This window comes from Python bivittatus, unplaced genomic scaffold, assembly GCF_059951505.1.
Source record: "Python bivittatus isolate LINGU-HERP-01145 unplaced genomic scaffold, Pbiv_v1 ctg000980_np1212, whole genome shotgun sequence".
Lineage (NCBI taxonomy): Eukaryota > Metazoa > Chordata > Lepidosauria > Squamata > Pythonidae > Python > Python bivittatus.
This window is the reverse complement of record NW_028277125.1, coordinates 10214952-10242828: the sequence shown is the minus strand read 5'-3', so window position 1 is coordinate 10242828 and position 27877 is coordinate 10214952. Positions and strand designations below refer to the sequence as shown.

At 41.4% G+C, this 27877-nt stretch overlaps 1 protein-coding gene and 1 long non-coding RNA gene across 2 annotated transcripts; one reads left to right on the top strand and one right to left on the bottom strand.

Moving 5' to 3' along the window:
• LOC148213536 (uncharacterized) lies at positions 1–21183 on the top strand. Its single transcript, XR_015794314.1, has 3 exons — positions 1–385; positions 18625–18746; positions 21045–21183. It is a non-coding gene; the product is annotated as an uncharacterized LOC148213536 (long non-coding RNA).
• NIFK (nucleolar protein interacting with the FHA domain of MKI67) lies at positions 17795–26354 on the bottom strand. The gene is made up of 6 exons (XM_015891524.3): positions 26194–26354; positions 25970–26098; positions 23168–23276; positions 21075–21286; positions 20067–20144; positions 17795–18738 (listed from the first exon to the last, which is right to left on the bottom strand). Exons 1-6 carry the CDS (start codon positions 26302–26304, stop codon positions 18562–18564), a joined length of 816 nt encoding a protein of 271 aa, XP_015747010.1. The 5' UTR covers positions 26305–26354; the 3' UTR covers positions 17795–18561.
• Positions 26355–27877: the final 1523 nt, after the last annotated feature.

Here is a 27877-nt window from a genome sequence, read left to right as displayed (position 1 = left end):
CATGCGTCACTCTGTCATCTTGCTGGGCCATCCGTGTTGCTGGGGAAGGGTTGCCTGACTTATCTCGCTTCCCAGTTGCTATTTGGAAGCAGGACATGCAAGGCAAAAGGGAGTCTTGAAGCAGGACCATCATATCCTAGCTTAAATGCTGCACCAAGAAACAAAGAAGACACTGGCCGTTTGCATTTCCTCTCTTCTGGAGAGAGGGAAGGGGTCTATGTTTTAGGGTGAAAACGAGAGAGGACATACAGCAGTTATTTCTGACCAACAGATGACCACTGGTTGGCTGAGATACCCTCTGGGCTCATCTGTGGGTCAGGAAGAGACAGATGTGTTTGATTCTTGATTCTATGGGGGCACCGCAGTTCCCAAGCAAGAGAAGAAGGTATGTTTCCCTTGCATTATAATACAGGTAGTCCCCACTTTAAGAATAAGTTCCGTTCCCAAGGTCTGTCCTTAAGTCAAATTTGCATGTAAGCCAGAACAGTATTATTGTAGTATTGTGTAATAAACTCAAACCATTGTGTATTTAACTCGAATCACTGTGCATTTAACTCAAATTTTGCTACAGTAGTCTCTGTTCTTAACTATGGATCTGTTCTGTAATCTGGGTGTTCTTAACCCGGGGACTACCTGTATCTAAAATCACGTCCTCCAACCCGGTTTCATTGTAATCATTAGATCAGTTGATGAAATGGTGGGTCATCTGGTAAGGCTCATAATCAGATGTAACCCCCTCCCCAAATCCCCAGATGTCTATGGGCGGGTGGGTCGAAGTGCCTGCACACATCCCCACCCTTACCGAAAAGCAAACTCTACCATTTCTAACAAAGACACTTTAACACTGTCATAACCTTTATTCTGTTTTTATTCTTCTTCTGAGCACCATCTGTGATCATGGCAGGGTGATTTTTTCCTTTTCTTTTAATCTGTAGACTTTAGGGAGCGTGATGGAAAAGGAACTGAACTGCTCTGTTGCTATTTTAAGCTATATCTGACGCTAAAAATAGCTTGCAGATGCACTGCAACTCGCATATCAATGGCCCATTTTCCTACTCCTAACAGATCACACTGTTGCTGTGCTGCTTCTGAATTAGCCCAGGGAAAGCAAGATAAAAATGTCAGCCTCAACTCTCCATACCCTTAAAGGTGGACAATCTTTGCATTGCTGCTGTTCGTTATTCTGGAGGCAACATCAGTGATGGGCTGTTTATTACGGCTACAGTCACAGCTGTGCACATTCCTACTCATACATATATGTACACACACCCTCACTCAGGTACACACACCCTCATTCTCTTTCACACACACACAGACACACACACACCTGAGTCGCAAGCCATTTTCTCTTTGGCTTGCAGCCTTCCTGTTTTTCCAGCCTGCCTTCTTAACCTCCTGTATGCTTCTTTTCTAACAGTTATAATTCAGTCGGATGGGAGACTGTTGGTTTTTCTTTCAGAGAAGAGATTTTGGATGGGATTCTTGTGATGGAGCGCAGTGTCCTTGTGCTTATCTCATTACAGCAGTATTTCTCAGCCTTGGTAGCTTTAAGATGTGTAGACTTCAACTCCCAGAATTCCCCAGCCAGCCATCATATCCTAGCTTAAATGCTACACCAAGAAACAAAGAAGACATTGGCCATTTGCATTTCCTCTCTTCTGGAGAGAGGGAAGGGGTCTATGTTTTAGGGTGAAAATGAGAGAGGACATACAGCAGTTATTTCTGACCAACAGATGGCTGGCTGGGGAATTCTGGGAGTTGAAGTCCACACATCTTAAAGTTGCTAAGGTTGAGAAACCCTACTTTCACTGTAATGAAAGGCACAACAGCCTCCTCAGCAGCCTGTAGGGTTTCTTGTGCTGCAATCAAATCACAGGAAAATATTTCATGAAGGAATGCCCGCTGTTGGACATTTTCAGATTGGGAAGCATGGGCATTAAGGAAGGCTTCAGGAAAGAAGTATACTAGAAAACAGGATGAACAGTCACACCCTCTGGCACTGATCCTGAAAAACACCGCCAAGAGAAAATCAAAATAAATACTCAAGTGCCCTGAGAATAAGGTAGAAAAACAGAAGCCTCTTCTACTCAAGGAGAAAACTCTGGTAAAATGACAAGGCAGATTTTAGCACAGCCTGATATCCTGTTCCTACTGTTGTGGCTGTGGCCATGCTCAGTTTCTAGAGATATCTTTTTTCAGCAAACTCCAATGGCTGTTAGTGAAGGACCGGAGGGTCACTAGACTTTGAAGAAAGACCGCCTTTGTGGAAATTGATAGCAGCAGCTGTTGCTGCAACAGAGCAAAGAAGAGGAAGTTGGGAGGCAGTTCAGGGAGGAAGGCCTCCATAAGGTTATGACCGTGCAACTGTGCCTGCGATCTTGACTTTTTTGACCTCTGCCCCATGGATGCCCCTGCTCACATGGGGTCCTGCCTTTGTAATGTGAGTCATGTGTATGCAGACAGTGGGATCCCAAATGTTCTCTAGAGAGCTTCTACCCTTGTAGGAGAGCGTTGCGAGGAATGTCAATGACAAGGAAAGCAGTTGGGGTGATTTTTCTATCGGGGTGCCAAAACAACTTGGCTTCGGGATTATGGCTGTGTCATGTCTTGATCCTGGGTCTTTTCTCTTTCTCTCTGGAGGGAGGAAAATTGGAGTCAATATTATGATGCTCCCTCATTGCATTTACCCCAAGCTCATATTGGTCCCCCCAGCAGTGGCTTCAGGGTTGAAAGAAGGACGATGGGTTGATAGTCCTAATAGCTTGATTATGGTGCATACAGATTTCTCAGGGAAAATCCAAGTTAATCCCTAAGGTCATTCTCATGCGGTAATGTAGCTAAAACAGATGGCAACGGAGAACCAGGTAGCTGCTGATTTGCTCTGTGTCTGGGAGAAGGAAAAATAGCAGAGTGGGAACTATACAGCTTGCACAGCAATGTTAAAAACACATGTGTGGCTTCTTGATTATCAAATTTGTTCCCCAAGAACCTCAGCAACAGGGTATCAATAAAGCAAAAGGATGTCTTAGACAAGAATGGCCAACGTGGCTAGTTAGCTGGAAAAAGGACCATAGAAATGTCAGGCTTTCTTCTGAGCAGAGATTTGGTATACAGAAATCAGTATGTGGGGAGGGGTTTTTTAAGGCACACTGCCGTAGATGGACAATCACATGGATTAGCTGCAAAGTTGCAGTAGTGGTGTCTGCTGTCAGTGATGTTATGCTCCTAATGGAGTCTTAAAGCACAGTCCTGTCTACATTTTTTTAAATCCTGCCTTCATTATTTTTACAAATAACTCAAGGTGGCAAACATACCTAATATTCCTTCCTCCTCCTATTTTCCCTACAACAACAACCCTGTGAAGTGAACTGGGCTGAAAGAGAGTGACTGGCCCAAAGTCACCCATCTGGCTTTCATGCCCTAAGGCAGGACTAGAACTCACCGTCTCCTGCTTTCTAGCCTGAGGCCTTAACCACTACACCCAGCTGGCTCTCATTTATCCAGAAGTACATCTTATTGGGTATGATGGATTTGAGCCAGAGCAAGCTACACTCTTCATCTATTTCTTACAACAATTTTCTGTGTTTTTTCTTTTGATTTCACATCAGTTTAAATAATAATATTTTCATTTCTAAACAAAAGCTCAACGCTCTGTTTCAGCCAGTTGACAATCTTTGTTTAAAATTGTCACTGGATTCATATAGCTATGGCAAAGACCAATCGCCTTTTGGTTTTATGCAATGTGTAAATCCAGCTATGGGGGCTATAAACCCATTTATGGATTGTGTGTGTGTGGTAGGTTAAGAGCTGTGTTACCTATAGTGGCAAAAAAGCAGGAGACATTTGGTAGCATCGTGCTTCCTCACATCTGATGACGTGAGCTGCATGAAAGCTTATGGCTTTTAATAAAATTTGTTAGTCGAAAAAGGTGTTACCAGATTCTTGTGATTTTATGTGTGTGCATGTGTGCACCTTGGAATCAGGCTTGACTCCTGGAAACTGTCTGGATGAGTCCCTGTAGTTTTCTTGGCAACATTTTCAGAAATAGTCTTCTTCTTCCTAGGCTTAAAGAGTGTGACTGGCCCAAGGTCACCAGCTGGCTTTGTGCCTAAGGCCGATCTAGAACTCAGAGCCTTTGACCTCTACACCAAACTGGCTCTCATTTATGGATTACCCTGTTATATAAGTCTAATTGCAGCTTATCTGATAAACCATGGTTAAACAAAGCAAGGCAGCGTGTGAACCAGGCCTGTGTTTGACTATCTAAGCAAAGTAAGCCTCACTAAGAATCCACTTTCAAAGTGGTATGCGTTTTCCACGGTATGTGTTTTATACATAAACCTCTTGGCATCCTAACTACACTCTGAAGATTCTGCTAATGTTGAGTTACCTCAAGACCTACCAAAGCAAGTAAATTTTATTTATTTATTTATTTATTTATTTAATAGACTTGTCCCTGCCCATCTCCCCACAACGGGGGACTCTGGGCGGCTTACAACAAACTAAAATCAAAAATACATAATTAAAAGTTATAAAAACCAGACATTACAAAGATAAAAAGGCTAAAAAACCCAAGAGGCCGATAGGGGCCACACCAGGCCGCTAAGGGACCAGCCAACCCCATTTCTGATATCCTCCCTCCCCGCCCCAGGCCAAATGGCAGAGCCAGGTCTTCAAATCCCTCCAAAAGGCCTGGAGTGAGGGGGCCTGTCTCACCTCCAGGGGCAAGATATTCCAAAGGGTGGGGGCCACAGCAGAGAAGGCCCGCCTTCTGGACCCCGCTAATTGAAGTTCTTTTACCGCGGGGATCCGGAGCATGCCCTCTCTGAGAGATCGGGTGGGACGGGTTGAAATCGTGGGGCCAAGACGGTCCTTCAGGTAACCTGGCCCCATGCCATGTAGGGCTTTAAAAGTGATAACCAACACCTTGAATTGGACCCGGAAGCAAACCGGTACCCAATGCAGCTCATGGAGCAGAGGTGTTATATAGGTCGTCGAAGGCTTTCACGGCCGGCATACGATGGCTGGTGTGGGTCTTCCGGGCTGTGTGGCCGTGTTCTTGAAGTTTTGTTTCCTAACGTTTCGCCAGCACCTGTGACCGGCATCTTCAGAGTGCAGGAGCACAGACAGGAGCATGGAACATTTTGAAAAACGGGCTTTAGAAACCGCACCCGTTACCCCAACAGTCTGGTTCCGATTTGTGGATGACACCTTTGCAATTTGGAGTCAGGATGAAGAAGACCTAGAGAAGTTCCTGAACCACCTAAACAGCGTCCACCCCAATATACAATTCACCATGGAAAAAGAAGTGGACGGCCAACTTCCATTCCTAGACACGTTGGTCATATGCAAACCAGACCTCAAATTAGGACACACAGTCTACAGAAAACCCACCCACACAGACCGGTACCTACACAAAAACTCCAACCACCACCCACGTCAGAAAAGAGGCATTATCAAAACCCTCATGGATCGTGCCAATCGGATCTGCGAAACCCAATTCCTAAACTCTGAACTTAACCACCTTAATTGGGTCCTACAAGCGAATGGCTACTCCAAAAATGAAATAAAAAGAGCCATCAAACCAAGAAAGCAACATGCGACTGAAGAAGAAAAACAGCCACCCACCAACAAAGTATTTCTGCCCTATATCAAAGGGGTCACAGACCGCATGGGAAAACTGATGGAAAAACACAGTTTCCAAACAATCTTCAGACCCACCAGAAAAGTACAAGAAGTGCTAAAATCAGCAAAAGACAAAAGGGATCCCCTCACCGCCGCAGGAGTATACCGCATACCATGCAGTTGCAGGCAAGTATACATCGGGACCACAAAACGCAGCATCCATACCAGGATAAAAGAACACGAAAGGCACTGCAGACTACAGCAACCAGAAAAATCTGCAGTAGCTGAACATGCTCTCAAGCACACTGGACACAAAATCCTATATGAAAACACAGAGATACTGGACAACACCAACAGCCACTATACCAGGCTATACCGGGAAGCCATTGAGATTCACAAACACCAGCACAGTTTCAATAAAAAAGAGGAGAGTCTAAAAATCAACAAAACCTGGCTACCAATCCTGAAAAATACAGCCTGCAAAAGGTCAACGAACTCAGCTCAACCACCAGGACATGTGAACAGTTCACACAATGAACTTGCTAATCACCCCCAGCAGGCCCTCATTAACAATTCAATAGAAGAAAAAAACCTGCCTGATCCCCAGGAAGATACACACAGATTCTGACACCAAAACAAGCAGCCACTCAGTAACCCAACCCCCCCACACACACACACACAATCCCCCCCTTCCCTCCCCCCCCTCAGATCTCTATAAATACCCACAAAAGGGTCACATCACCCTGGGCACAGAGAGAACTGCTCCTGTCTGTGGTCCTGCACTCTGAAGGTGCCGGTCACAGGTGCTGGCAAAACGTTAGGAAACAAAACTTCAAGAACACGGCCACACAGCCCGGAAGACCCACACCAGCCATGTTATATAGGTCCTTCTTCGGGCCCCAAAAATTGCTTGTGCGGCCGCATTCTGGACCAGCTGAAGCTTCCGGATACTCTTCAAGGGTAGCCCCATGTAGAGCATATTGCAGTAGTCTACATTTTGTTCATTTTGATTAGTTCATTTTGATTAGCTGCCATCAGCCCTTCAACAGGAAACAGATACCCCAAAGATTACAGGGACTCTATTTTCTTGCTGAAGGGTATAATAACAGAAACTTGAATCTTGCCAGAGTTTCCCTTGGCCTCCGGCTTATACCGTGCAAAATCAAAGGGGGGTTACTTTGAGTCTCTTTCTCACACTTCTGCTTTTCCCGGGGCTGAGCTGTCTTATTTCTCCTTAACCCTAACCCTAACCCTAACCCTAACCCTAACCTAACAGTTCTGCTAATGGTTCTTGCATTCCTCTGCCAACATTATCTCTGCTTCCTTACCATACAAGTACAGGAACTTAGCCACTCTACCTGAATGTGGACCTATGAAAAGGTGAAGTACATAACATTGGACCAGTCTGCTTAGCAAATTTGTTAAAATACACAACAAAATCAACGGGATAACTTAAATATTCCGGTAGAGGAGTAACATACGAGGATGTGACCTGCCAGCTGTCTATTTCTCCAATCTCCTAACGACAGATATTCTGAGCAAAAGAAATATTTGATATCTGCCAAATGGTCGTGTAGAAAGGAAGACATTCAACCAGGCCAGCGTCAAAGCCCTCTCCAGCTTTGGGACTATGATATTAGATACTGTAGGTGTCCAGAGAAACATTTCTCATTTCCTCTGAACAACCACATTTGGGGGCTGAATTTTTAGTCTTTTCGAAGTGAGGCCTTCTAGCATTGTCTGAATCCTAGGGTTACCAGATGTTCCACAAAAAGAGGACACGTCTGCCTTTTTGTCCTCATGTCCTCTGTCCAGCAAGCATAGCCTTAAAATCAAATATTGTCTGGCTTTTTTAGTATCTAACAAACTATCTCTTCCTGAGCAGTTTTTTTCTGTCGTCCAGGGCTTCCCTAATAAGCGCTAACCCCCAGGTAAACAGCTCTGCTCTGTGACCTTAATGCAGAGTTTCTCAACCTTGGGAACTTTAAGATGTGTGAACTTCTTGAAGTCCACACATCTTAAAGTTCCCAAGGTTGAGAAGCATTGCCTTAATTAGTTGATTAGTGCCAGCTTGCCTGCTGCCTGAAACTGACAAGACCTTAATCAGTTACATGCTGAAGGCTTTTGCCTCCTAACTGGTGCTAGAACATTCTTGTGACTAAAAAACCAATCTTTCTGATGCTGGAAAAAGTAATTTTATATACATGTAGGTCTAAGTCCTTTTTTTTTTTTTTTTAGATTTTTTCTAAAAAATTCTTAAATCTTCTAAAAAATATTTTTTAATTTTTGTTGCAGATGCCAAGAAAGTTAAATAGTTAGTGTGTTCTCCTTGTCCCCCATTCGTCCTCCTTTCCAATTGTCTGTGTTGTCCTTTGCCTGTTCAGATATCTGGTAACCCTACCCAACCCAGAGAATTTACAAGACTATAATCTTGTAGTACAAATCTGGAGTTTTCAACAGGGTCCTTCTCCAGCTGATTTGATTCAGTAATTAATGGGGATAAACCTAATTGCAAGTAGAATTCATGGGTATGTCTAAATAAAATATATCCTATAGGACCTTAAAACAAATTCAAGATTCCATGCAAATCTTGTTTTAAAAGGACAGATCTAATACACTCCAGCCTATTAAATAAAGTTTTATTTTTGTTAATAGGCTTCAGTGTATTATATTGATTATATAAATCTGAAGCACATAATGCAACCCAGAGGAGAAACTATAATATCTGATTAGTACCCAGAAAGTGAACCTTTGGAATTCTTATTAATTCCACTTTGAATCCCATATTGGATAAATGATGGGATATACAAATGTATATTCATTCCTTTTTTTAAAAGCAGGATATAAAAATGATAGTTGAACTAGTGTTGAAACCTGCTGGTGACATATTTACACCATATTCAAACAGTGTTACTTCCACAATAATTTTCCAAATGTTGAAAAGTTTCAGCAGTCAATTTCATTTCCTTTAGATTTAATAATGATAAATACATATGCCTTTAGCCCCAAATGTCTTTCTAGTACCTACCACAAAAAAGGCTAATAATAGAGCTTCCCTTCACTACTACCAGGTGGAAATAAGGGCCATTATGTTTTTCCCCCCAAAGGCACTGAGTCTCCCTGAACAAACATTTAATCACAATATCCAGAATTATGAGAGTTTAAGGTTTTATGGAGGTCAGAAAAGTAGCTCATCTACTTCTTCTAGCTCCTTCTAGCTGCATCTTGCCCAGCTTTGTCCCCTGCACTGTTGGGCTTCAAAATCTCTCTGGCATCTTCCTGCATGACACTCCTCAGCAAAGTTGATTAGTGGACTCACCAGCAGCAATCCTATTGCAATTAACCTAACAGCAGCAGCAAGTGGGGAAGGAAACACCATGAATTATAGATAATTCTAAGAAATAGCACTCCTACGGACACCACACGGCTTCCATAAGTATGAAGGACTTTCAATTTCCATAAATATATGGATGGGAGGGAGAAGTGATTCACGTCCCAGTGAAGCCCAAGAGTTTTGTTAATGTAAAAAGCAAAGTGGTCATAGAGATCATCAAACGTTTAAGTGGAGCAAAATAGATTGTGAGTTCCCAGTAATAACCTAAGCAATGCTGCTTAATGCTCTGCAGTTCTTAAATAGCAGAGCGCTAATGCGGTAGAGCTGGCTGATTTTTGCTTTTTCCTGCATATTTTTGAAACACCCCCCCCCCTGCAACTTGATGTTTACGCATTTTGCTCCACCACTGATTCAACATGTGTTAAAGGGAGTATAGAGAGAAGGTGTGGGGGGGGGGGGAGGTGAAATAGACCTGAGAAAACTATGGACCAGCCAAGGGGAAACGTAGTCCAGCAATCATTAATATGGTCAGTTAAGTTTTAGATTCTCCCCCCCCCCTTATTTTTTACATTTTTGAACAGGCAGCAAAACCAGAATGCTTTTCCAGACTCTTGAGGGCTGCAATCAGCTTTGCTGGGTCACAAAATTGTGAGCTTCAATTAAATTCTAATGCGCTCATTTGTTGCAATGGGAATAAATGTCTATGTCTGCTAATGATGTTTGAGTCTGTTCTTATCTCCTGAGACTGGTGGTACTGTTCCAGCAAGTGCTCTAAGTCTCAGTCCCAACTTGGAAGGAAGGAGGAAAAAAACTTCTTCATTTAAGCAATGTTGAAAAATCCCAAGTCTATAACTCAAAAGTCACCTTATGAGGATTAACCAGGGTAGCGCCAAAAATGTACAAGTCTAGGAGCTCTCCAGAGCTCTTCTTCAGGATGGATGGGGTACATGGAAGGAGGTCCAAAAATTAGACCTGATGCTTAATCAGGTTCAGAATCAGTCCCAGTGTGGAAACTATGGACTGAATGCAGAGTCAGGACTCGGTATGGTTGGTATGAAATTACACCCAATCTTCAAAGACAAGCTTGGAGCAAAGACAGGGCAGAGCAGTGTTTCTCAACCTTGGCAACTTTAAGATGTGTGGACTTCAACTCCCAGAATTCCCCAGCCAGCATAGAGGCTTATAAAATCATACAAGGTATGGAAAATGTGGATAAGTCATCCCTTAATATCAAATGTGAGATTTCAGGACTGAGAAAAACAACTGCTCCCTTACACAACACAAAATGTGGGTGTTGCTGCTGTCACAAGTGGCAATGGCTAGAAATGTAATCAGTTTTCAAGAGTATTGTGTTAGGCTCCCTTGGCCATGCTTGGTAGGAAATCACAGTTGTCCAGATTTTACCCAGCTGAACCTGTTTCTTAGGCTCACTTCTGGCAGGGGCAGTTCAGCTGGTTAAGACTCCTTATTGCAAACCAGAATTAAGCCACATGGAGCAGTTGCTTGCCCATGTTTTGAGTAAAGGAGAAAGTGCCTCTTATATCCAGAATGACTCAAACCTGTTGGTTTCAAACCCTTCTCACAAATTAATGGGCTTCTTGTATGATGGATGGTGGCTTTGAAGCTGAGTGGTTCATCTACTGCCAACTGTAACCTGAGTTGGCTTATTTTCACCAATTAGATCAATTCATGAAACCTGTCAGGGTCTGTTAGGCTCAGTGACTTCTTTCCTATCTCCCCAAGTAGATCTTCAACCCCAGCTACCAGAGAACATCAGTTAAGAGTTTTGGTGAGCTGCCAAATGCACAAGGTGTGACATAACCATAAAGTTGGGAATGGCTGTGGAGTGCAGCCTTCTAGGGCAGGAATCCTAATTAGATGGTCTAGCTATCTAACCGTGGGTTGAACATATCCAGAGTAGGGGAATCCACCACCTCTCTGGATAACTGGTTCTGGACAACTATTCTTACTATTAGGATATATTAACAAATATGTTTGGCATTTGCTGTCCTGGAACAGAAGAGCTCTTCTCCTGAAAAAGGAAACAGTTGTTCTCCCCATTCTGAAAGCACAAAGATTATTTGTCAATATCCAGAAAGTGTGATGTTGAAAGGAACTTGCTAGTATTGTGAAACAAAATATTCTTGCTCTTCCAGAGAACATAGGCAAAAAGTATTAGGAGCAGGGCTACCAGATCGGAGGTGCAAGGTTTCAGCTGGCCACTGGATGGCTCAAGAAGAAAACTCTCTTTGCTTGCAGTCTAGTGCATGTTTCTCACCCTTGGCAACTTTAAGATGTGTGGATGGGGAATTCTGGGAGTTGAAGTCCACATATCTTAAAGTTGTCAAGAGTGAGAAACACTAATCTAGTGAATATCTGGATTTGTGCAGTCCAGAACTGGTAGCCCTAAGCAACTTGTGACAAGTGCAGCCTGAAGCATCCATAAATGGTAGCCTATCAAGTTCTCCATAAACCTATTTTTAAGAATAGGTTACGAGCAGATGACACCTATATTCTGTCCTTCCCTGCTGGTGAAGAAAACCTAAATAACATGTAGATAAGCAGAACATGGCTATAATACACTACGTAGTTGGGAATAGCAAATTCCCAACTTAATTTCTGTAACTACATTCATCTTACGATCTCTTCCATCTACTGCAGGAAACACAATTTGTTCCATGCCTAGTTATCATTACACTGCAGAGGAGTTCTGACAACACACTGAGCATGGTTCACACAGCACGCTAAGCCACAAACACAGAAAAATTAATAGAGTGTGACTCGGTTCCCACATTGTGCTAAACCACACCATGATTTGCTTCTTTGTGGCTTCTGGTTACTATCTTTACATCAAATATTTCCCCCTTAAAAACCGTACTCTGAGTTTGCCTTGTGGTTTGACATGTAATATATAAAGAATATATATATATATATATATAAAGAAGCCCTTCTTGGTTAAACTTAGTCAAATTTCTGCTATGAATGTGTATGGTTAATTTTGCCATTGCTGTGTATTCCCCAAGTTTGGTTTCCCAGTCTGATATCTCTTTTCCAACGTTGGGCTAAATTTGTCCTCCCAGCTGTCAGTATATATCTTAATGAATTGTGATATTTTTGATTTATTTCTTCTGGAAGGATTCCTAGTAGAAAAAGTTTCAAAGCAAGCTTTGTTTTCACTTTAAAAAAAAATAATGCTGGGTATTTCTTTCCAGTACTTCTGAAGGAATTTATTTTCAGTCTCTTAAAGCAGAGGGGTAGCAGGGCTGTTCACAGGGGTATCTAAACATCAAGATGGCTGCTACAAACATGTGATTGAAGCCCCACCCATTTTTATATATGACGTGATGGGGGGCTTCAATCGCATGGCTGTAGCTACGATCTTGACTTTTTTGACCCCCTGTGGACACTCTTGGGGGTAAATCTTGTTTTCTGAAGATCACAAGGGAAGTATTTGTAATGGTGGTCAATACCAATCTCCACAAATGGGAAAATCTTATTAGAAATGAACTTCCTTTTATTTTGGTAGCCTAGCAAACGCATGAAAACAAATCTGCAAGCAAAGATGAAGTGCTACTTCACTGTAGTTTTGAGTCAACTGTTCTACTGGGAAGTGCTGTGGACTTTAATTGTTGATAATCGCTCTGTACTAAACGATGCATCCTAGTATACTTTTTTGGCAGAAACTGTGTCACTGATTAATTGAAGTCTCATGACATCAACTTTTCCGCTATTAAATTTTTGCTCAGAAATGAAACAAAGTCCTCTCTGCCCATCAGAATTCATTATCAATGCCCGAGCTAAAAGCTTTTGAGCCTTTGAAGTTGGTGTTTTTAGGTGCACGGTCAATTAAACAGGCTTCATTTCAGTGCGGAGAAGAGACATTTCCTCCATGTTCAATCAAGACTCTAAATCATTGCAACCAGTGATCTGGTTCAAGTCCTGTTCTAAACCATGATTTGTTACCATATATGTCAGAACAAGAAACTGTCCTGGCCACCCTGGCTGATGAGGAAAGCCTTTATGCAATTTAAGAAGACAAGTGTTATATAATGAGACATGAGGTCTTGTGAATCAAAACCTTTTAAATAGCTATCATACATTAAATGAAGCCAATTAAAGGATAGTGAAGTTGCAAAAATGGAAGACTGTAAATCCTTTCTTTAGCACAAAAGTAAGACATTGACAAGGTTGCAAATGATCTGGTTTGTTTGGGTTTAGCTTATTGTTTCTCTGAACCCAACAATTATGATTTGTAAACCATAGTTAGGGAATTGGTTGTGTAAATCCCCCAAATTATGACTTGCTCAATAAATAAGATCTAAGCAGACAGTAGAAAGGGTCAGCTTAAATGTTGACTAGATTCACATATCTTGCTAAGCTGTAGTGTTACTTGGTTAAATACACTTAGTATGTTTTCCATCTCAGATAATTATGGCTTATTGGTAAAAATATGGTTAAAGAAATCTTGTAGTCAACCTTCTTACCCCAGCTCCCAACCAAGAAAGCAAGATCTCACAGATTCAGAGTAGGCAGGTTTATGCAAAATTAGGTAAACTGAGATTGGCTAATTTGAAACTCAGTGTATTCATTCAGTGTGGTTATTTCTTTATCTAAACAACTTATACAGCCATCCAGTCTCACTCATGTGATGCTGGGTGACTCACAATACATTAAAACAATACAATAACACACACATAAACAGATTAAAACTGTAACACTGTAACCAAGGGCCACACAAATAACTCAGACCTTAGTTTATGATTCAGTGGTTGTATTCACAAAACATGTTTAACTGGTTTTATTAACCCATTTTCTAAGTTCACACACTACACTGAACCATAAGCTGTCAAAGAGGCTGGGGTTTCACAAAATAACAAATCACAAAAAACTAACCTCAGTTGACCCTGCTCAAGTTTATGTTGTGGAAATGCACCTGCTGCATCTTTAGGTGAATGAACACGGCATGCACTCACAGGCACACAAAGAATATCACAAAATTTAACTGCCATGATCCTCTTGCAATCAAGCAATCAAACTTTATTATGGGTCACAGAACCAGCCTGAATAAAACAAAGTACAGCATATAATACAAAGTACAATATAGCACGCATGGTAAAAGGGCCAGTAATCACGCTATCAACAACACACAAATTCTACAGGCTACAAATACAAACTTTGCAACAGCAAGTGTTCCCGTGGGATCTTTATCCATCCAGAGGAGTTGCATGTAGAATTCTTCTGTCTGACTTGCAAATGGATTAAGAAGAGATGTCATTGCAAGGGTCTTGGTAAAAATCACAGAAAAACAGGATGTGATCCTGTGATTCAGGGCTCTCATCTTTACAAGGACAATGACTTTCAGCGTAGCACATTTTGTAGTATTTACCCTCCAACACCGCTGACAGAAGATATTCAACCCCAGTCCTGTAAGGCAGTGTTTCTCAACCTCAGTCTAGCTAGCTAGCTCTGTGTAGCTCAGTGTTTCTCAACCTTGGGAACTTTAAGATGTGTGGACTCCAACTCCCAGAATTCCCCAGTTTGGGAATTCTGGGAGTTGGAGTCCACACATCTTAAAGTTCCCAAGGTTGAGAAACGCTGGCATAAAGGGCTCCAAAATGTATTATTCATAAATTGGTCCAAATATAATGTTGGTCTGAAATAAAATTTACTGTGACCCAATTGAGTAAGTGATGTCTTGCTATATTCTATTGGTAATTCTGTATCAAGAATCTTTTGAGAGCTATCATGGCTTAATTTTTTCTCAGTTGCATCAGCAACTCACTTGAGAATCCCAATTTTTATCAAATGTCTTTTATTTGGAATTTCCAATGGGAATAACATTTATCTGATGTTCATCTGAGAGCCAGTCTGGTGTAGTGGTTAAGGCAGCAAGCTAGAAACTGGGAAATGGTGAGCTCTAGTCCTGCTTTAGGCATGAAGCCAGCTGGGTGACCTTGGGCCAGTCCCTCTCTCTCTGCCCTAAGAAGAACACAATGGCAAGTCACTTCTAAAAAATGTTGCCAAGAAAACTGCAGGGACTAGTCCAGGCAAGTGCCAGAAGTCAACACTGACTCAAAGGGACAGCCCCCCCCCCCAAATTTCTTGGGGCTGAAAATGAGTTTTTAGCCAATATCTGAACAGACATAGCCATGCCCTCATTTCAATGTTTATGTTCTTACTTGGAATAATTTCTTTAGCAAGCCAGATCCTCTTGCAATGAAATCACAGCTTCAAAAGTTTCTGTACCATAAAAACATTGCTAGAAACCTTGAAGGAAATCAGGACAGCAAACTCAATTCAGAAAGGGCACAGATCTGCACAGCTTTAATGAATAAGCGGATATAAAGTTCCTGTGGGTATGCTGAATTTGATGGGATGGAGCAAAACCATGATGAATCTAATCCTTTTTTATGCTGATAGATCCTATGTTTAGTGTGGCAGCTCTAGATCTGGAAAGTCAAGGAAGGTTGGCTCTAGTTAATACTTGGATCAACTGGGAAGTAGGCTAGACTAGCAAATACCAAAAAATGGAAACCACTTCCATGTCATATCATGCAAATTGCATAAACGGCTCCATGAAATTACCAGGAATCAAAAGTGACTCAGAGACTTAACTTACTACAGCCTAGCCAATATTCTTCATGCTGCAGAAGTGCCTTTTATTTCCCTGTGTCTTTCTCTCCTCCTCACCCAGACACTGGAATTCATTCTTTTCCAGGATCTTTCTTTGAATGTTTTACTGCTTAATCTCTCTATGGCAGGACAAGATGCTCCCTTCATGGGGGCAGGGGGTGGGATGTCTTCTTTTAACCGGAATAAATCTGCCCTCTAGTGCTGACCATCCTCTATTTCAACTCATCAAAGCAGCCTCTCCAAAACATTTATCTGGCCAGTTTTTGCAAGGAAAAAAGGAAAATTGAGGAATGGGCGCGAACATGGTGAAGTGTGGAATTAAGGCTATTCATATCCTTATTTGTTGCTCCAACATACACATGTAAATGGCCTTCTTTCATGCCGGTGCTGCAGATAACTAAACCTGAAGGTAAAGTAACAGCAAAGCCACTTTAAAAAATGTATTTTCTTTGAAAATAATGTGAAAATCAGTTGAAGAGCCATATAAGGCAGTACTGGTGATCTTGATAAAAGCAAGCATGGATAAACTTGGTTAGCACTTGGATGAAAGATGGCCAGAAAACGCAGGGGCTGCTGATTGCATTAGGAAGCTTAAAAAAAGGGGGGGGGGAGCATGGCATTTGACTTGTTTTCGAAACTTGTAGGGTGCTGGTGTGTTACCTGGGTATGCCATATGTTCTGGTACATGGTCTGGAAGAGTCTTTTCGTTCTTGAGGACAGCCAGTTATAGGTAGGCTCAGCAACTTATCAGGCAGCTTGTGATCCATGGCAAGCAAACAAAAACAACTCAAATTGGGTTCGAATGGCACCATTTATTACAAATTAGCCAACTGAAGTGTAGCCTGGTGGGCTGTCTGAGCTGGCCTGTGTGATTACTTCAGGGTTTAGTAGGTTGCACAACCCTGGCAAACTAGCCTGAAAAGCCACACCCACCCTCATTTTGGGCATCAGGACCTATCAACTTCTATCAACTTCAGTTGATCTCCTGGTTGGCATCTGGAAGGCATCCCCGGGCTTCATGTTGCATACCCCTGGCTACAACTGAGCAGGCAGGCAGTCTTCAGTGGCCCTTGGGCTTTTCAACAGTGATGTGGGCAGCTATTTGAAATTGCTCCCATTTACTGGTTTTTAACAGGTATATTCCTCTCAGCAGCGACTGATTCCTCCCAATTCCCAGGTAATTTGGGGAGAGAAAAAAAGCTTTGCATAGTAAAAAGTTGATTACCCAGACCAATTTGTTAGCAGCACTCTAGAAAACTGACGTCATTTGCATAATTACTCAAATGACGTAAACACATCTTGTACCCAATTAGGCAAAGTACCTGCATTTAGAAGTAATGGGCTTTTTAATTTAATGGAAAATGCCACTATTATGACCCCAATGTGCCATTAAATTTAAATTTGATTGTATCAGTAAATATTTATTACCTTTAACATCTATAGCTCTAAATACCACCAGCCTGGAAGCAAAGCAGAGGTGAGGTCAGGTCACTGGACTCTGGTCCTGCAGTGGACTCCTATACACATCTCGCTAGTCATTAGCAGAACAAAAAACTGATCTGGAGACGCCTTCATTCAAATTCAGCATTTCCAAACCTCACCTGGTACTTCCTTACAGCGATCTCAACATAGCTATGAAGAACAGCTATCTGGATGGTCACCAATCCAGGGAACACGAGATGATGGGAATAAAATGGTTTGTTTTGACCATCAATACAAGTTATTCCAATGGTCCTAGAAGGCAAACCATGTTACAATCGAAGAAAGCTATTCAATGCCAATTGTTTAAATGTAATAAACTATTAATACACACTTTTTTGAATTGTGTGATAATATTCACTTTGCCCCCTCAATGGTTAATGACTATTGAAATGTTTGAAATAAGGATTAAAAAACAAACAAAACCTGGCATGGATGCCTGCAGTGGTATAAGATGCAGATCTTTGTGTCCTGAATTCTTACCTGCTTTTCTGGTGATGAATTCCAGTTCACTCTGGATTCAAGGCAAAGCAGTATTACTGACACAGAATAGCAATGATCCAATACAGCCTTCTCCAATTTTTGCTTTCCACAGCCTCCAGCTGGCGCACTGGGTTGAGGAAGGCTGACCAACTACACTGGACATGTCTTGTTTGCATACATGACCAATTAGCCAAACTGAAATCTATAGTTAATACAGTTCTAATGCACATCATTCAAGGCTTTTGATTTTGATTCAATTTATTTGGAATTTGAGTTACAGTTAGAAAACGTTTTCTCCAATATCCCGTATTTTTTCTCTCTCATGGACGTTCACCCACAGTTCAAACTTTCCTTGTAGACATCTGTGGCAACATTTCTGATACCTTTGGTATCAAGTAGTTCCATTTTACAGGGTTAAAAACCTCAAAACTGGCAGTATCTAAAAATATTTCTGTAGCAGTAGAGCCCATGTTTAATTATGAGATGTGTTTGTTCTGAATATCAAAGCTTAGGTGGGTCACTGGTGGTGGTGAGAAGAGCCAATGGAGGAAGAAAGTTACTGAGTAGATGGGTCAGTGGAATGTGTCTTCTTAGAACACTAGTGGCACTGGAGGGAAGGGGGGATCCTGGGATGAACAGTGAACTGGTGAAATGTGCTGTGCTGGGAGCTGCTGCAACCACTGATAAACTGGTGCACAAGCTGTGCAGAGGAAGCGACATTATATATATTTGTTTCTAAAGGACGGAAGAGCTGACATGCACCAGTCTTGCCCTCCTCACCCATAAAATTACTCTGGGATTTCTACATAACAAAAACATTCAGAATGTTGCTTCTGCCAAACTGCAGTCAATCTGGAAGATTTCGGCAGAATATCCAGAACAGGATGCCAATTTGACAGTAGAAAAGGGGAGTAACATACTGAAACTACATAGGACTTATCCCTAGAACTGAGAAACATCTTGTGTATTAAATAAAAATGCCCTTGTGATAAAGAAATTGTTAAGGTTTACATTTTTTTTTTCTTTCCAGCTGTTTTTCTCTGTAATTTTGCTGTTTTGCTTTTTTGTAGGGCAGATTTTGCACTCGCAGGTGGTAGTTTGAAAGTTATTTCTTTATCTTCACTGTCTTCCGGCTGAGATTGTCGGCGTTCAAGAACTGTTGGTGTACACACTGGAGTGGGATCCTGGACAGGTAGAGAAGAAAATTATTAAATTAAGCAGAACCGCTGTGGGTTAATTATTAAAAAGTGTGCTTTCACAAAAAGCTGAAATATTTGTTGGCAGTGACTGAAACGGGAAAGCTTTCTACCTGTTCTAATTTGGAGATGACAAGACAAAAACATTGATAACCTCTCCCCAGTTATTTTCTGAAGAAAATACTGAGAACAATTTCCCATAAATATTCTAAATTTAATTCAGTATGGTAACTTTATTATCCTCTTTTCCATGACTAAGTCCACATAACCTGGAAATGACACAGCACAGAGATGGGAAATAATGCAATGGGATGAAGTGACCTGTCTGTTTCCCTCTGAACACACAGGAAAAATACTCATCTTAAGATGGCACTGTGGAAGGAAAGCCTTCCAGCGGCCAGCATGAGCATTTCTTTCCCTATGTTTACTCCCCTGGGACTTTAAGGCAACCTGAAGAGCACTGGGTCACCCTTGGTTTCCAATTATGAAAGGGAAACACTGCTAGCACTAGAGCAGCGTTCCTCAACCTTGGCAACTTTAAGTTGAGTGGACGTCAACTCTCAGAATTCAACTGCTAAGGTTGAGATACACTGCACTCAAGTGTGGGTGTGTAGGAGGAAGATTTATGTCCTGTGGGAAAGCAGAGAGGAAGCATTTGCAGCTGAGGGAGTAGAGCAGCTGTCAGCTTAGCAGGCAACTGATGGTGAAGGAGGAGCAAGCTTGGGCTTCAGCAAACCAACAGCTGAAAAGCTGAAAAGGGAAGCAGAACCCAGCAGCCTCACCACCCTGGCAGAGATGCTGAGAGCCTCCAGCCAGCAGCTTTTAAAGCACCTCCCTCCTTCCTCCAAACCGAGAAATTGCAAAGCCAACAATTCAGTAGCAGTTCAGAACAGCAGCTGACAGCAACAGAAGCCAACTAACTCAAAGGTGACTAAAGGCAACGAAGAACAGAACTATTCATAGAACTGTTTAGGAATTAGATAAACACATAGGCATCACATTAGTATAATAATCTATGTAGCATAGATTTAGTGATAAATGTTAAGGCAGAGGTTAGGAAACAGGCAACTTTGTTAACCTTTTTATAGTATAAAAGCCTCCCTGAAAGCACAGGCAAAGTAACAACAGTCTCACTGTTGGTGGTCTGTACCGTTTCTCAAAAGAACCCCCACAGGCATGAAGGTCAGTGTAAAGACCTTCCATTCAAGGAAACACTCACTGATATACTAACATTTGTGACTATACTCCAATACATTTTCCCTCCCTCAAATAGAAGGCCCATCGTAATTCAGAAGATTTCAAAACCCAAAACTTACTTCATCATCCACTGATGCATTCTTGTTAGAAACTGATTTTGAAATCTTCTTTTTCTTTATCAGAGGCATCTGAGCAGCCTAAGAAAGAGAGTCTTAGCATTAAGATCACCTTGTAATTCAACTTTAAAAATAAACATGTTAACTAATAATCTTTAAAACAGTTAGCATATTGAATTTGCCTTGAAGGCGTGAAACTCAGTATAAATGGTTCTCACCAAAATAGGATGAAAGTGCTAGAAATAGAGGAATATAAAACCCTAAATTTGATTCCCAGTTAGGAGTTGTCACTAGGATACCACAGCCAGTTCACACGTCATGTTTGTGAGGGGTTTATGCAAGACATATTTACATACTCGTTGGCCTTCTTCAAACACGTAAAACAAATAAGAACAGAAAACAAACGCCCTGTGGAGTCCTTGGGGTTCTCTGAGCTTGGTTGCTTGTTTGCAGAGGTTTCATTACCCAACTAGGTAACATCATCAGTGCGAAAGGGGATGGGGCTTCTGGCCTGGATATATAATGGCTTACCCTGCCAGTTTTGGTAGGGGTGTGGTTTCCTCCTTGGTAGTATCTTGATTATTGTTTTCTGCCTGTTTATCTGGTATTGATGCCTGCTTATCTGAGTGTTGGCTGCTGGAGGGGTGTGTTCTATTCTCCCCCCCTCCTACATTTTTTTATTGTCTCTATTTTATAAACCAGTTCTATCTGTTCATCTGGAAGTGACTAACTCCTTGCCATGGGAAACAAGACAGGAGGGCGTGATAACTTATTTTTAAGATTTCACCTGAATGCATAAAGAGCAAAGACTAACATTTCTTTGCAAACATATGCGTGACACAGGTGTCTTTTTAAGAAAGTTGTAACTGGCTGCCAACCTTTTGTTTGACGACAATATAACCTTTGTATTCTAACTTAAGGCATTTAAATTTGCAGTCAATATGCAGTAATCATGTTTGTACCTCATTCTTCTCATTATAGTATTATCCAGAAAAAAGAACATTCACTTACAAACCCAGGGAAATCATAATCTATTCCTTTCTCAGCAAGTCTTTTTCGCAACTTTGTTTCCTTTTTCAACAACCGCTGTGCCATCTTTTCTTTCTCCTGTGCTGTTCGATTCCGGTTATAGCGTTTTACTGCTGGATGCGATGGCCTTTTGAACCTTCGCTCAGAACCTTCGAAGAGGTTTTCATGCACTTTTTCTGATGGTATAAACTCGCCTGTAACATGCAATCAAGGAAATAGGAACCGTGAAAAACCAAGCAAGGCCATCTTAAAGACTTCCATCTTACTTGTGCTCTCCAAAAATATTTTAAACAGCAGTACAAATATCCTCCTTTTATCCAGTCCATTATGGCTTTGACCAAAAAAAAAAAAACATGCAGGTTCATTGCTTCCCCTTCTGTTATGCATCAAGTCTCTCTCTTGCATATATGCTATGTATTTTAATTTTTGGTTGTAATTGCTTTTAATTTACTTTAATCTTGTTCACTGCCCAAAGACACTCGTGATACAAATTGGTGAAATAAACAGTGTTACTTTCATGCTGCATTATTATTATATTGCATTACATTTTTCTAATTTTAATTTTGTATTATTGCCCTAGTAAACATGTACAGCCAGGCTGGATTGAAGGGGTGTATAAATTCCATAAAGAAATAAATTCATCTACTGTTGCTCCCAAGCATCTGTACAAACTTCAGCCACTGCCAGACGCTTTCAATAAAACACTTCTGCAAGAACAAGCCTGGTTTAAATGCTGCGTGGTGTTCAGCTCTCTTCCTCTGTCAACTCTGGGCAAGAACGGTATTTATCCTGTCCTTTTTTCAAACCTAACCACCAAGGCAAATTGAATATAATCTACTGCAGACTGTTGGTTAAGCAGTTAAAAAACACACACACACATTGGGGGTTTGGATTACATTTCAAAGCAGACAATGTAATGGAGAATGCAGCTGCAGCCATTCCTAATCGCAATGCAAAAGGTTTATGTGCATTGCATTATTTATTTATTTATAAAATGTATTGAGGGCCTCGATCCCAAAGGACTAAGCAATGGACAGGCCTAAAATATACTAACATTATTAATATATAATACAGATTAACCGTAGCCATTCTGGTGCTGATACCCATACACTCATTTCCCAAAGGCCTTCCAAAAACAGTCAAGTTGTTACTACTCTTCAGAAGGCCATGAGTGGAAGCCACCCACACCTTGTGGGGCAGGCTGTTCCAAAGGAAAGGAGTCTCCACAGAGAACACCTGCTGTCATGTTCCCTCACCATCACTTTCTGTGATAGGAGGGGTTCTTCAGCAGGTGCTCCCTCATCACACGAACTAGGTAGGCAGAATATATCAGGGAATGGCAATTTTTGTTCAGCCGTTAAGTCGTGTCCGACTCTTCATGACCTCATGAACCATATTGCGCCAGGCCTTCCTGTCCTTCACTGCCTCCCTGAGTTGGCTCAGTTTCATGCTCATTGCTTCAGTGATGCTATCTAACCATCTCATCCTCTGCTGTCCCCTTCTCCTTTTGCCTTCAATCTTTCCCAGCATCAGGGTCTTTTCCAAAGAGTCCTCTCTTTGCATTAGGTGACCAAAGTATCTGAGCTTGAGCTTCATTATCAATCCTTCCAATGAGCAGTCAGGGTTGATTTCCTTTAAGATTGACTGGTTTGACCTCCTAGCAGTCCAGAGGACTCTTAAGAGTCTTCTCCAGCACCACAGTTCAAAGGCACCAATTCTTCAGCGCTCAGCCTTCATTATGGTCCAGCTCTAACAGCCATACATTAGTACTGGAAAGACCATAGCTTTGATTATGCGGATCTTTGTCAGCAAGGTGATGTCTCTGCTTTTTAATATGCTGTCTAAGTTTTCCATAGCTTTCCTCCCAAGGAGCAAGCATCTTTTAATTTCATGGCTGCAGTCTTGCAAAAAAGAGCAACTGCAAATTCTGAGTGACACACAGAATAGGAAAAAAGTAGATGAGAGAACGAGAACTTGGAAGGGAAAAAGGGGTTAATAGGGAGGTTCAGTGGAAGAATTTTCACCAAACTGACTCCCTCATGGAACTGCCACCTTTGACAAATGGGTATACTCACATTTCAAGAGTTTTTCACGGAGGAGATAATTGTTCATTGTATCTGCGGCTATCTTTGCAATTTCATCAAATTCAAATTCCACAAAAGCATAACCTTTGCTACCTCCTGTCTATTAAAGAGAAGGATGTAAAAATGGGAAAAAATTACAATGCTTTTATAAATGTAAGTGAAGTTTTTTTGTTTTTGTTTTGCTATTACCATTATTAGATATATTTCTGCTTCTTCAGCAGCTCAAGGCAGAATATAAAGCACTTCCCATTTGTCTTACAACATCCCTGTGCAGTACACTGGGCAGAGACAACTGACCCAAAATCACACAATGACAATCTTAAGCCAAAAAAGGACTTCTAAGCTGCAAAATGCAAAATGCTTTTACTTTCCATCAATATGCGTTGACTTTGTGAAAGACAGGGAAGCCTCATGAAAGTTAAATAATTAAAATTAGTATGTTTTTTGTATATGCAGTTTTGTTTTCAGCTATTTTTTGAAATAATGCAACAGAAAATGTTCATTGTGAACAGCTACAGAGCCTGACTGATCAGGAGGATGTCTGCCAAATCATTTCAAGGACGAACCCAATCCATGTTTTCAATACTGTACAGAAAAATGCCATGCAATAAGCAGCATCATGTTAGTCACAAAAAACAAAGGGACCCGTGGCAGCTTCCAGCCCAAAAATGTATTGTCACGTAAGGAGGAATGCAGCTGGAAAAGAAGATTAGGGGGCTAGACCAGAATCAGCCTCAAAACTGCAAAATGGCTATATGGTTCAAAATGGTATACAGGGTTCTGAATGCACTCTCCCATGTTTTTTGTTTTCGATCTATAGTTTTTAATTGTTCTGATTGTTTTAATGGTTTTATTTTAATTGTTCTGATGGATTTTGGTTTCTACTTAATTGTGTGCACCACCCAGAGTCACCTACATGAAACGGGCAGCTATATAAATTTAATAAATCAATCCCCCCTTTAGCCATGGAAACTCTTTGGGTAACCCTGGACCAGTCACTCTCTCTCAACCCCTACCTATCCCACAGGGTTGTTGTGGAGGAAAAAAATTGGTAAAGGTCTCCCAGGTCAGTTGTCTTGAGCTTCCCACGGAAAGGTGGGATAGCTACCCACCACAGAGAGAGAGAGCATGCACCAGTTTGGTGGAATGGTGAAGGTGCTGGCCTAGAAACCAGGAGACATGGTCTCTGAGTTCTAGGCCTCCCTTAGGCATGAGAGCTGGCTGGGTGACTTTGGGCCAGTCACTCTCTCAGCCCAACCCACCTCACAGGTTGTGGGGAAAATAAGAGGAGGCATTAGGTATGTTTGCCACATGTATTATTTATATTGTTTTAAAAATAATGACAAAGAGAAAAAAACAAAACACGAAGATAATTATGATAGAAATATACAGATTATCAAAAAAAACATAAAAAGTGCTTTAAAAAGTGAAAAAATACAAAGAAAAAATAAAGAAAAATATGTTATATAATTTTAACACTAACAAGTTACAATTCTGTATATACTTACCTAATGCCAAAATTATTCAAGTACGCATATATTTATAATACACATATAACTATCATGTTTTTTTAACCTATTGTATTTGTATGAATGAGTCCCATATTTCTTTATACTTGTCCATACAAAGTCTACATCTACAGGCAATCTGCTCATAGATGGCAAGTACAATCAGGTCTTCAATCCATTGAGTAAAAGGGGCCATACATTTATCTTTCCAATCTTGCAATATCAGTCTTTTGGCCATAGTAAGAGCAGAGAGAATCCATTTACATTGTCCAGATGTCAAATTCCATGTACTAGGTACGTAGTTCAAGAGAATATTATCCTCTGAAAATGTTAGCTTTCGTTGCACAATCATATTTATATAATCCACTACCTTCTCCCAAAATTTAGTAAGTATGGGACATTGTAAAATCACGTTTTAAAGAAGCATTATCCTTATTACATCTCCAACAAAATGCTGTCCTTTTTTATACAAATGTAATTGAGTCCAAGAAATTCTAAATATTATTTTTTGTTGTATATGAGGTAATTTGAGGCCTACTGACACTCTTGCTAAAGAAGTTAAGACACCCTTCCATTCTCCAGACAATATAGGAACCACTAATTCTTTATTCCACCCCTTTCTTAGCATTGAAATATCAAATTGATAATTTGATACCAAATATCTATAAAGCCTAATAGTAGATTTTTTTAGTTTGAAAGGATTTAACAAGTTGTTCTAGTATCTCAGGTGTCTCAGAAGCTGAAAATGCTGCTGATCCAAACAAGGTTGTTAACAAATATTGTAAATGTAAATATAGCCATTGAGTTACATCTGACAGTTGATATTTATCGCTCAACACAGTGCATATTAAAAATTCACCTTCGTCATCTATCAGCTGGTCCAAGGTCAATATCCCCACTTCCATCCAATTTTTCCATATCACCATCTTTTCCCCTATTTTTAAAGTTGGGTTTCCCCATAACATCAATTTAGCATGGGAAACAGGAATCGTTTTTTATTAGACATTCCATTCCATAAGTTTCTAACTGATGTGATTGTTTCCAGAGATACCAGAATTTTAGTGTATTTAAATCCTAATGCTGTTCCTCCAACCAAAGGTGTCATTCCAAAGTTACCCAAATCGGAAAATTAACACCAATTGTTGGCTTCCAGTATTTAATACTTGACAACAGGTAAGCATGACGATATAGCTCCAGATTCAGAAAACCGAATCCTCCCTCATTCATTGGTCACGTTCACCGCCTTGAGTTATATACGAATAATAATAATCGAAATGGACCTTACCTTTTTACTCCTCGAAAGACGAACCCGAGTCACTGTCCCAAACTGGCTGAAGTACTGCGTGAGCTGCGGCTCGTAGAGGCCTCTCGGGATGTGACCCACGTAAACGACACCAGGCCTCACCTTCGGATTCTGGGCGGTAAAATGAGGGAAAGAGCAAACGGGCGTTGGAAGTTCCGCTCCCACCGCGTGCCGAGAGAAACCACCCCGCTCCCTCGGCTTCTTACCTTGGCGGCCGCCTTGCGCACCCGCTGCACCTCAGCCTGGAACTCGCGCTGCCGCTCCGGGTCCAGAGACAGGAGGGGAGTCGCTACGGACGCAACGCTGCTCGCCGCCATCGCACTTCGGAGAGAAAGAGGGCAGTGCGGCGCGCCACAAACCGGAAGCTCCGTTTCGTCACTTCCCTCTTGGCTGTGGGGGGGGGCACCATAGACTCTCCAAGGAGACATGGAAAGAGAGCAGTGGCGCCTGTTGGTCAGAGGGTGAAATAGCAGCCTCTTACTCTGTATCGCATTTTCATTCCTCCGAAACAGGACTGGAAAGGGAGAAGGAACAGTGATCAAAATTTAGGGGAGTGCTCAAAAGGAAGACTATGTTCCCAAGCCTTTCAAGGCTGCTATTTTAGGTATCATGTTTTATATTTATTTAGTGTTGCTTTTGGGGACGTTTGAAAGCTACCCAGTGCCATTAAAAGAGTGGGCAAGCTATCTATTTTCTTACAAAAATAGCAATAAACTAGAAAGTACTAAGATTTAAAACAAGCAATGCAAACTAAACCTTTCCTTCAGTAAATTTATTGTTACCTTTGGAAACATATAGGATGCCACCCAGGGCTACAGGCTGAGATTTTACTTTCTACCTACCACATTTGAGCTGCTCTCTCTGTTACCCCAGGCGGTTGTCCAGAGTTTCACAACCCACACCGAAATGCTCCATTTCCCAAACATTCCCTTCCTGCTCTTGTGGGTGAAGCAATAAAAGAAGGAAAAAAAACCCAGAAAAAAGAAGAAAATGAACTTAATTGCAGGTAATCACTTCCACTAGCAACCTGTACAAGGTCAGCAACCTGTTCCCTTACCTGCCTTTCCCTTTGATTGGACTAGACATTGTAGGACAGCTGTGCTAGTGCAAAAAATCAGGAGTCTAGTAGCACCATTTCTGACTAACACATTTTATTAAAAACATTACGTTTTTGTGAGCTGCAACTCACTTCCTCAGTTGCATAGAATGGCTAGATTGATGCAAGAATCAAATTGGGGGGAACAAGGAGAATACAGGTTGGTTATGCACATAGGCGGGTTACATGTGAGACAGATGACCAGCATCTTATCCATGAACAATTGTAATGGGTCAAAAACCCATTGTGTTTGTTGGGACCCTCCAATGTCTGTCAGTTCAGCAACCTCTTGCTCGATGGTAAAGTCCTGTTTTCCCAAAACTGTCACTTTGAGGCCTGCTATAGTTTGTCCTGGGGAGGCTGAAATGCTCTGATCCTACTTTGAGTCCTGATGCCAGTCTTGTGCCCATGAATTCTTTTGCACAAACTTTGTCCTGTGCAGAATCCAGGGGCATGTTGCTGTCAGACAAGGGCATAGCCCAGTGTTTCTCAACCTTCGCAACTTTAAGTGATGTGGACTTCAACTCCCAGAATTACCCATTTCCAGAAGAATACTGGGAGTTGAAGTCCACCCATTTTAAACACTGGCACAGACCCCATTGGAGGAAGAGCATCTGAAAGTTCTTCTAAACTAGTGGGAGCCTTTGATTGGATTGTAATCCCTATCACGACAGATACGTAAGTGGGGGCGATGGGAGTTGTAGTCCAGCACTCTGGAGAAGACCAGATTGGGGGCAGGGTCTCGCCATTGAACCCAGAAGGCTTTACTCCCAGGTAAAGGCGCGCCTACAACC

Coding starts and splice junctions, on each gene's coding strand:
- NIFK (XM_015891524.3), bottom strand. CDS start 26,304: ATGGCGGCGAGCAGCGTTGCGTCCGTAGCGACTCCCCTCCTGTCTCTG. Junction 26,099..26,193: donor TGCGCAAGGCGGCCGCCAAG/GTAAGAAGCCGA, acceptor TTTACCGCCCAG/AATCCGAAGGTGAGGCCTGG. Junction 20,145..21,074: donor ATTATGATTTCCCTGGGTTT/GTAAGTGAATGT, acceptor TCTCTTTCTTAG/GCTGCTCAGATGCCTCTGAT.